Here is a 10,149-nt window from a genome sequence, read left to right as displayed (position 1 = left end):
CTTATATATAAGCAGGATGTGTTATTCTAACATTTCCCTTTGATTTTGCAGAGGCTTAGAGTATTCTTTTAGTGGTCACAAACCCCTAACTGGCTAGATGTGATTGGAGATGTAGGGTAGGACAAACTTCCCCAACTAACTGCTTGGAATCCTCCCCTCTTTTCCTGCCTCTAGCCATATCTGCAGTCTCAGCAAGGGCCCAACTGGCCTGTCAAACTGGGTCATGGCACATCGGTGACTTCATTAGAGGGAACTGAGAGTGCAGATCTATCCCTTCACCCTCTGCCTTAATATCTCTGTTGATTGTCTTTCTGGGAATCTCCAGTTAATTTTTCCTTCAATCCCAGAGATAGATGTGGAAAAATGCTCCCAGTGCTGATGACTATTGGCAAGTAATCCTATCTTTTGCTTTTCTATATGCTCACTGCCATTTCCCTACTAAGTACCTGCATCACCTCTCATGTCACCTGAATAACCAACATAGCTTTCTGACTGGACTATGATACCATCACCTGATCCCAAACTACCTTTCAGTCTTATTTTCAACCTTTCTCCATCCAAACCCTTAACTCTAGCCAGCGAGAACCAATAAGCTTCACTGTTTTCAGCTGTCTCACCTTTGCTACTGCCCTTCCTTCTACCTAGGAATACTGTCTCTCTTCTTTACCTTTTAAAATACTACTTGCCCTTTAAGTCCTTAGGAAACCTTCCCAAATGACTCCAGCTTTTGTATTCTGAGCCCTGGATTCACTGTGTCACTCTCTTCCTTAATGGTACAGATGGCTTGGTATTGCTAGTTCTTACCACATTTTCCTTGCTGCCCTGAGCTTCTGGAGGGCAGGGACTATGTCTTATTCACATCTGGTGATCCCTTTTCCAAATTATCAGCCAGCTGCATAACTGTTCACTGCTGCCACCCAGGTCCCTGAGGGTGTCCACCAGCACTACTGAGCAGTATGGGGTCCAGAGAGAGCAAAGGAGTACCCAGGAGGACAAAGAGAAGGCTATAGAGACACATTAACAAAGGCAGGATGAGCAGGCATGGATCCAGGGCTGGGAAGGGAGAAACTGAATGTATCCTTACGCCCAGTCAGGGCTGTCCATTTTTTTTTCTTTTTCTTTTTTTTTTGTACCAGGGATTGAACCCAGGGCTGCTTAACCACTGAGGCACATCCCCAACCTTTTTTTTGTATTTTATTTAGAGACAGGGTCTTGCTGAGTGGCTTAGGGTCTTGTGAAATTGCTGAGGTTGGCCTTGAACTCGAACTCCTCCTGCCTCAGCCTCCTTTACTGTTGGGATTGTGGGTGTATGCCACCGCACGCAGCAGAGCTGTCCATATTGATGACTACTTCCACATTCTGGTCCTGATTATCATGTTTATTGAAAAGTTTTAAGCAGAAGTTTAAACATAAAAATAAAAGCAAAAACAAGTCTTGGGGACCACAGACAGCCACAGTTGCTGCTGAGCCATGGCCCTGTGGGGCAGCATTCTCTTCACCTTATACAACTGGCACGTAGGGAAGGCCATTTTCTACTTGTTGAATTAGAAGGGCAGTGGGGCTCCAGCAGCCACTTCTTAAGTGGCAGGATAGGGTTTGGCGGCTACAGAGCAGCAATGGTGACCCAGGTGCTGAGGCTGCCAGTGAGTCCCAGAGATGAGGTTCTGAGGAGAGCCAGAGCCAGCTCAGCAGCGAGGGAGGGAGAAGCCTGGAATGTGGGAAGAGCCAGGCTGCATGGGCCGATGGGGATCCCCTATTTCGGCCTCACAAGCCTACAAAGGAGGCCTCTGTGGTCTCAGACCAAGATGAATCCCGGCGGGAAGATGATGGTTGACGCTGCAGCCTTCTCTGGACAGGGCAGCCCAGGCGTGTGAGCAGCATCCACATATGCTCTCGGAACTTGACACCCACAAAGGCGTAGAGTAGTGGGTTGAGGCAGCAGTGCATGTAGCCCATGCCTGAGGTGATTGACTTGGCCACATCCACATGGCTTTCACGGCCACAGTTGCGGGCCAAGGCTCCCAGGTCCATGAGAGTGTCCACCAGCACCACCAGGTGATAGGGAGTCCAACACAGGGCAAAGGCCACCACCACCACCACCACTAAGCGCATGGCTCGCAGTCGCCGCTGGCCTCTAGAGACCAGGAGCACAGCCAGGATGCGGGCATAGCAGTAGGCCATGACCAGCAGGGGCAGCAGGAAACCTGCCACCAGCTGCAGCCCACGCAGAGCCGTGCGACCCACTGATGGGAAGCTGTACTGGCAGTGGATGGCATTGAGACGCTTGTCATGGCGGGCTGAGAGGAAGATGAAGTCTGGGAGGGCAAAAAGCAAACAGAACCCCCAGACAACTACACAGGTGAGGGTCACGCGGGCCCGGGGCCCCCTGCGGTAGAGCTGGGTGGCGTGCACTATGCTCAGGTAGCGATCAAAGCTGATACAGGCCAGCAGGAGGGCTCCAGCATAGAAGTTGATGTTGAAGAGGGCACCTGCCACTTTGCAGAGACCAGAGCCAAAGACCCACTGGACAGCAGCATCCACTGCCCAGAGCGGGAGTGTCAGCACCAGCAGGGCATCAGCCACAGCCAGGTGGAGCAGGAAGGTATCGGTGCTGCAAAGGGCTGCCCTTTGGCTCAGCAGCACAGCCACCACCGCGCCATTGCCCAGCAGCCCCAGCAGAAAGAGAAGGCTGTAGAGGACTGGCAGGAAGGCTCGGTCGAAGTTCAGGCTGAAGTCCTGTGGGCAGGGCTGATAGGTACAGCAGGAGTCGCTCTCGTTTTCTCCGTAATAATAGGGATAGCTACAGTTTTCCAGGAGGGATGCAAAGTCTGAGGCACCTAGCACTTGTCGTTCACTCACCTGTCAAAGGAGGGAGGAAAGAGAGAAGGGAGGCTGGGACCATGTAAAGGCCTGACGACAGCTGCCCCTTCATGACCATGGGGTGTGTGTGTGTGTGTGTTACTAGGGATTGAACCCGGGTATGGTCTATTACTGAGTTACATCCCCAGCCCCTTTTTAATTTTTTTGAGACAGAGTCACACTATGTTGGTCAGGCTGACCTCCAACTTGGGATCCTCCTGCCTCAGTCTCCTGAGTTGCTGAGATTAAAGGCAGGCACCAACATGCCCAGCCCCATTGTGACTTTTGATTTAGTCTGATCAGCATTTCTCAAGCAGCTCCTCTGGAAGGCAGGCTCTGAGGCCTGGGCTAGACCCTGTAACTGTTGCCACCTTTCTTCCAGGGCCACTCTTCCTGAACTTCATCTGCCCAGCCTGTGCTCTTGGATGGTGACTTCCCTTCTCAAAGGCTATTCCTTACTCTTCTGGAGTCACCCCATGGGGCCATAGATCCTGGACAGGAGGAAGAGCTTCCCTCCAGTGCCCAGAGCCCTTCTGGCCACTCTCTGTCCTTTCAGACTCCCTTCATGACTTGCCAACTTCAGTGCTGTGGCCACGCCTAGTTTAACCACCTGCCTCTCTAGGCGCCTCCCCACTATTCGCTCTCAGTCACTGGCCTTTGTCTCCTCAGCCATTATCTGGGGACCCGAACTTCCTGCCTCTTCATGGGGTCTCTCTACAAGTCACTGCACTGCCCCCCCATACCTTATTTCTGTTCTGTGCTTCCTCTCTCCTACACAGAGGCTTGCAAACTCATTTTTAGCCACCCACTGAGGACAACCCAACCAAGTTTTAGCAGGAATTTTCCTTCCTTCCGTCCCTCCTCCCTCCCTCCTTTCCATCTCAGGAGACAGGTTCTAGCTAAATTGCCCAGGCTGGCCCTGAACTCCTGGGTTCAAGTGATCCTCCTGCCTTGGCTTCCAGAGTAGCGTAACACAGGGGTGTACTACCACACCCAATTAGTGGGAATCTTTTTTAATCCTCACTCCCACCCCAAACTGCTCCAGAGTGGCAGGCCTCCCCAGTGCCAATTCAATCCAGCTCACAAGAGCCTAAGTGCCAAGTCCAATGAAGGGAGCCTTAGAAGTCTTGAAGATTGAGCCTCTACTGCCCTTACCAACCCAATTTTGCTGAATAGGTACCCAAACCAGAGGGGAGGAGACTTGCTTGTGGTCAGTCATCAAACTGTTCCCAATTCCCTGTCTAGTGTACTTATCACAACTCCTACTGCCTCTACCAGCTCACCCAGCCCTCTGGTACCCCTGGATTGTAGCTGTGGACCAACCCTGGCCTATCCCTAGAGCCCTGGGCTCCCCACTCCAAAGTATGGGCTGGCCAGGCTGGGCAGTAGCACTTACCTCAGGGACCATGGCTGGGCTGGTGCTCCGGCTGCTGGGGTTGCGTGCTGCCTGCCCCTTTGCTTTGGTGCTTGTGGTTGGGAACCTGTAGTGCACAGAGGAAGTGAGTGTTTCACAGTTCTTAGTGTAGCCTCTTCCAGAGGGTTATCTATACCAGACCTCCCTGGACCCCAGGCCACAGAGTTCACACTCCAGCCATTCCTGTGGCTGAGTGAAACCACTCTGGAGGAACTGGCTGCAAGTCTGGGAGCAGAAAGTCTGGGTCCTAGGGAAGGGCAGAGGGTGGCTGGGTAGAAGCAGGTCCTTTGACAGGAGAGATCCGAAGGAGAAGCCACACAGTGGGGAAGTGGAGGGCAACCCTGCTGACAGATGCAAGAATTGCTCCTTCTTCTGGTCAGTGCGCAATAAATTAGAACATGCGTTCCTCCGTCCTGGGCTGGAGTTGATCTCTGCAAGATTGTACAGAGTGAATTGCTAAATGTGTTATTTGTAAAGAAGGTTAGCTTTCTTGAAAAATGAAACTATTTTAAAGAAATCCTTCATGCTAAATCTAGTTCTTTGCCACTGCCCCACCCTGTTAATCAACAGGGGAAAGGAAAGCGAACCACTAGAGACAAACTTGCTATGTGCTAGACATTGCTAATTTAGGTGCCTTCTCTGATGTTACCTCATTCCAACCATGCAAATCCCTTGTGAGGTGGTGGGTTGTCCCGTGGATGATTCAGAAAGGGGAAAGACTTTCGTCAGACATGGCAAGTGAGGGTGGGTGGGGGAATGAGCCCCCAGCTAACTCCTTTTACCACTCATTTTGCTATCTTCAGTTTCTTGTAAATGATAAACTGAGATATTCATGGGGCTAAAAACAAGTGAAGTAAAGCTACATATTTTTTTTTAACATGGATGAATCTAGAGAAACCAATGCCCACATGGTGGGAGAGGCAAGTAACCAAATATTGTGTTTAGTTGGACACCACTTATGTACATTCTAGGAACCCCACACAAAGCAATGCCATATTGTTTTGGATATGACTGCTTGTTCTCAAAGTTTAGGACAGAGACTGGAGACACTGCAAACTCATGAGAGCAGTTGCTTCCAGTGTGTGAAGAATGGGGTTGGGGATGCTGGGTTTGTGGCTCAGTGGTAGAGTTCTTGCTTAGCACATGTGAAGCACTGGGTTTGATCCACAGAACCACATAAAAATAAAAAAAAATAAGTAAATAAACAAAATAAAGGTAAAAACGATTAAAAAAAAAGAATGGGGCTGAGGAGAGTTCTGATTTTAAGGAAAAGTTGTAGGATAGCTTCATGGTACACAGTGGTAGAACAATTTCTTTCCCACCTTCACGCAGCTTTCCCCTTCTCTCCTTCCTTACCTATTGTCCTTCTCATTATCAGCAGTCAAGGGTGCCCTAACTTGCCTCACCCAAGCAGATTCTTCTCCCCCTATGCTAGCCCATGAACTTTGGGACCCAGTTTTCAGCTAGGCCCCCGAAGCCTCCAGTCTCATGTCTGAAATTCAGTTCAAGTTCATTGACATGCACACTTGCCAGGCATCAAAGTTCTCTCCTTCTTCAGTACACAGGTGTGACTCTGCTTCCCTGAAACAGCTTGTCACCTACAGGGTTCAGGTCAAAGGGAATGAGGCCCTGGAGTAAGTAAGGAGCAGTGAAAATGGAGGGAACCAGTAAAGTTCCCGAAGCCAGTCTAGTTAGGACGAGTAGGACTTGGTAAATGACTGCCCGCGATGGAAAGGGGATGGGAACTGGGATCACGCTCTCCCCATGCTTGTCTGGGAAGGGGTTTGAGGTCACTGGATTTCTGCAAATAAGAATAAAGACCACAAAGGTTTATATTTGTTCTTTTTAAAGGACTTAGTCTACAATTATGTTCTTCATCCCTTTTCTGGTATTAAGAGGATCTTTGTTTTATGAAAGAAATAGTGGCAAAAATAGATGGTCCTTTTGGAAATATCTTGTGTTGTCAGAAGATGACAATCCAACATTGGGTCCTCCAAATAAATGTTGGAATATTATTGGTCTCTGTGAAATATTAAAGTCTAGGGATCCCTGGTCCCCTTTCTGGGCCCCAGTCTCCTCACCTGTGATATTGGGATGATACACCTTCTCTGGTTGCTGGGAAGGATACCTGGGAGAAGGTCAGGGCAAGAGCTTTGGAAAGGTGCAGAGAACTTTCCTTTCTGAGTCCCAACATCTTGATGTCAGTGCTGGGTCCTGATAGGCCAGCCTGAGCTCTTGCTGCTCCTGGGCTGACCTGTGTGACTGACACAATGGGAAGAACACTGAATTTGTCTGGACTCAAGCACTGACTCCACCCAGTGTGAGGGGTGCGATCTTGGACAAATTGCAGAACCATCTTGAGCCAGTTTCCTCAGTGAGGTTATTACAGGTGAATTGAGGTAACCAAAGCCACAGGCTCCAATCACAGGGCCAAGTACTCAGTAAGAGCACCATGGGGAAAGCTGAGTAAGTGGGATATGGCCACAGATCTAGAGCCACTGGGAGCCTTTCACCTCAGGGTAGCCCACAATTGAGGGTGGTACCTTGTGGGGTGTGTAGCCATGATCAGATGACTGGTCTTCTAGAAAGATTGCCCCCTTGACCTTGTTTGGGAATGGGGACCATTCTCCAGTCCTAGTCAAGTCCTCTAGCTGCCCAGCTCTGTGATTCCAAGCAAATCATTTAATCTCTCTGCCTATTTCCTCATCTGAAAATGGTTCCTATGATAGTATGCATTTGATAGTGTTTCTGTGTGAACTGCAAACAATACGGGTAGAAAATGTCTGGTACAGTGTAGGTGCCCAGTTGTCTTTACCCACTCTAGTAACTTTCCAAACCAACCCCTCTGAAGCCTCAGAATGGAAGGTCTGCCGTGGCCTTCTGCTGTCATTCACAGAGGTACCTTGGAAAGTTCCTATGTCATGGCAATGAACGAAGCCTTTGTCTGGCTCTCTAATTCTGTTTGTCCTTTCCAGTTACAAGCAGCCTCCAGACTAGGTCAGAGCCAGGCCCAACCCTTGGGGAGTTCTGGCTAAAGCCCTCCTGCTTTTGCTCTCCATAGCAGCCATGGGGAAGCCTGAGGAGGAAGTTAGTCAGAGTGAAGCTATGGGCCCCACCTGTGGTCAAGGTGTGAAATGTGCACCTGGCTCTTCTGCCACACCTCCCCCTGTTATTTTCATTCTTTCACACCTCTGGGCTGTGGTTTGGGGAGATGGGAGGCTCAGAGATCTAAGCCCTGGGCCTAGTCCCTCACAGGAAGGAGGGCCCCTACAGTTGTCTACCCAACAGCCTACCAGGGACAAGGGCCATTTCCTCCTTTCCATCTTAGTCTTCTGCTTCACAGTCTCTCTCAAAGCTCCTCAAAATCCCCTGTGGAGCCCTGCTCCAAAACCCATGGACTTGACTGCTAGCCACAGCCCATCAGGTTAAGGTTAAGTGGTCCAGGCTGGAATTGAAACTTTTTTATGTGAAGTGTCCCAGCCCCAGGCAGGGGGGCAAGCTTAAGACACTGCTGGGACTCTGAACTTCCTTCTTCTGACCCTAAATTCCCCAAGGAAAGAAGAGCTCAAGTAACAGGGATGCCCAGAGACTGGGAACTATCCCTTCCTCTGCCCTGAATTGTGTAGTTCTGGATCCTCCTGGGACTCAAGCCCTAAGGGCTGGTGCCCTGGAGGGAGCTTTGGTAAAGTTTGCTTTTTGCATTGCCTTGTAGTTCCCCTTAAGGTGGGGTCCAGCAGGCTAATAGGACAGCTAACATCTACTGATTAATTAACTTTGTGCCAGGCACTGTTCTGTTGTATTGGGATGAACTCATATCCACAACTATACAGTAACTGTGGGGTAGTTTATTATGACTCCTGTTGTACAGATGACAGAAATGCAGGCAGTTTAAGGAACTTGCTCAAAGTCACACAGCTAAGTGGCAGAGTCCCTGCATTCCTACCGATTACACTGTAACACTTTGTAGGGTTGGAGGGCCTGACATTAAATAGTTGGAAGAGGACTACTTTTGCCTTATCTGTAATGTTTTACACAGAAGCTGCATTCACCTATTAAGTATGTGACTAAATAGTCATCAAAAAGATGAATAAAATAAGTTCAAGTATTGGGACAACAGATGAAATCTGAATATGGCCTGGGGATTAGACAGAAACCTCATATCTCTGGTATTGTGCCAATTTTGAAAATTTCAGAGTATATTATTGTCGGAAAAAAAATCATTGAGGTAGTTAGAAGCAAATACCTACTTTCCTAGGACTTGGAAATCAAGTATGCCAAGCGAGAGGGGATGCTCAAAAGATAAAAGAAAACTGGGGTGACGGGTGACATGGAGGAAGGGTAGAAGGGAGCTCTTTGCACTATTCTTGCAAATTTTGTTTGTTTGAAATTATATAAAAAATAAAAGTTACCAGTAAACTTATTGAAACAAACAAACAAGAAAGCCAGTGACTCAGGAGGCTGAGGCAGGAGGATCCCAAGTTCACAGCCAGCCTCAGCAACTAAGCGACACCCTGTTTAAATAATCATAAAGAAAAGGGCTTGGGGTGTTGCTCAGTGGTTGGCGCCCCTGGGTTCAATCCCCAGTGTAAGGGAAATCCCACGGAACCATGCCGGACTGGGGAAATCACATAAGGGAGTTTATTAAGCAAACCCTGCAGGGCAAGAGAGGAAAAGAGAAAGGAAAGAGTAAGGGCGTGCACTAGAGAGCGTGGAAAGCCAGGAGGATAGAGAAAAGTGAGGACAGACAGAAGAATGGGAAGAGATGCGGGGAAGCTACAGTAAAACAGTTGAATTCCACGGGGCTAACAGGGGACCAATAATGGAGAAGGACACTTGCAAGCTGACTGATGAACCAATAGCTAGCCAGGATGTTCACAGATTGACAAGTGGTTGGGAGGCGGGCCAAATGGCCGCAACGAAATGGGCGGGGAGCAGCTTTATACATTACACCCAGTACCCAGGGGGAAAAATAAAATTTACCAAAAGAATCTCTCTCATTCTGAGCACCGTAGTGCATGCCTGTAATCCCAGCCAGTGGCAGGAGGACTGAGAGTTCAAAGTCAGCCTCAGCAACTTAGTGAGGCACTAAGCAACTCAGTGAGACCCTGTCTCTAAATAAATTTCAAAATAGGGCTGGGGATTGGCTCAGTGGTTGCATGCCCCTGGGTTCAATCCCTGATATTAAAAAAAAAAAAAAAGAATCTCATGCAGGATGCGTTTGGAGTCCAATCCTGTCTGCAGGAGCAGTTTAGAGCCCTTGAAAGAAAAAAGGTGGGACCAGGGCTGCATGGAAAATAATTCTCCGTGAGTGTGGCCTCTGGCACAGCTCTTCTTTCACTTCAGTCCCCAGTGCTCCTTCCTATGGTCTCACTTTGTGCTTCTAGACTCCTGTGCTTCTTCCCTTTTCCATTGTCTGACTACCTCCTACCCCTCAGTCTTTCGAACCAGGGAGAGAAGTGCCTCTTGTCAGCAGCTGGAAGTCCTTAGCAGCCGTGGGCCCCTTCTATAAGCCACTCATGATTTCTCAAAGAATAGAGGCTGCACATAATATTCCCAGGCTCACCCTTGGCTCGGATTGGGTGTATAGAAGGGATTGGGGTTTGTGTTCTTCAGAGGGTGTCACCAGCTGAGAGCCTGAAGTTTTTTTTTCCCATACTTCAGTGTACCTGCCAAGCTGGGTGAAGCCAGTCCCAGGAAGGCCATCCTCCCTGAAGGGCAAGTAGTCTGGGCTGTTGCCATGGTGCTCCCGTGAATGTTACCAGATTTGCAGCCTTTTTTCCTACTCAGTAACATCGACTAGTAAAAAGCCAGTTCTGGTGTGATGGAGGAACCAGATCTGATTATAAAATAAAATTATAAGAACATTATGATGAAGA

The 10,149-nt window shown here is 48.9% G+C and overlaps 1 protein-coding gene across 1 annotated transcript; it reads right to left on the bottom strand.

The window, feature by feature from the left end:
* Positions 1-1,215: 1,215 nt before the first annotated feature.
* CXCR3 (C-X-C motif chemokine receptor 3) lies at positions 1,216-4,662 on the bottom strand. Its single transcript, XM_079125084.1, has 2 exons — positions 4,256-4,662; positions 1,216-2,859 (listed from the first exon to the last, which is right to left on the bottom strand). The coding sequence occupies exons 1-2, from the start codon at positions 4,265-4,267 to the stop codon at positions 1,765-1,767; spliced, it is 1,107 nt and encodes a 368-aa protein (XP_078981210.1). The 5' UTR covers positions 4,268-4,662; the 3' UTR covers positions 1,216-1,764.
* Positions 4,663-10,149: the final 5,487 nt, after the last annotated feature.

Source organism: Sciurus vulgaris, assembly GCF_902686455.1.
Source record: "Sciurus vulgaris genome assembly, chromosome: X".
In the NCBI taxonomy this organism is placed as follows: domain Eukaryota; kingdom Metazoa; phylum Chordata; class Mammalia; order Rodentia; family Sciuridae; genus Sciurus; species Sciurus vulgaris.
Note: the sequence above shows the minus strand (reverse complement) of the source record. Positions and strands in the feature narration are given on the sequence as shown.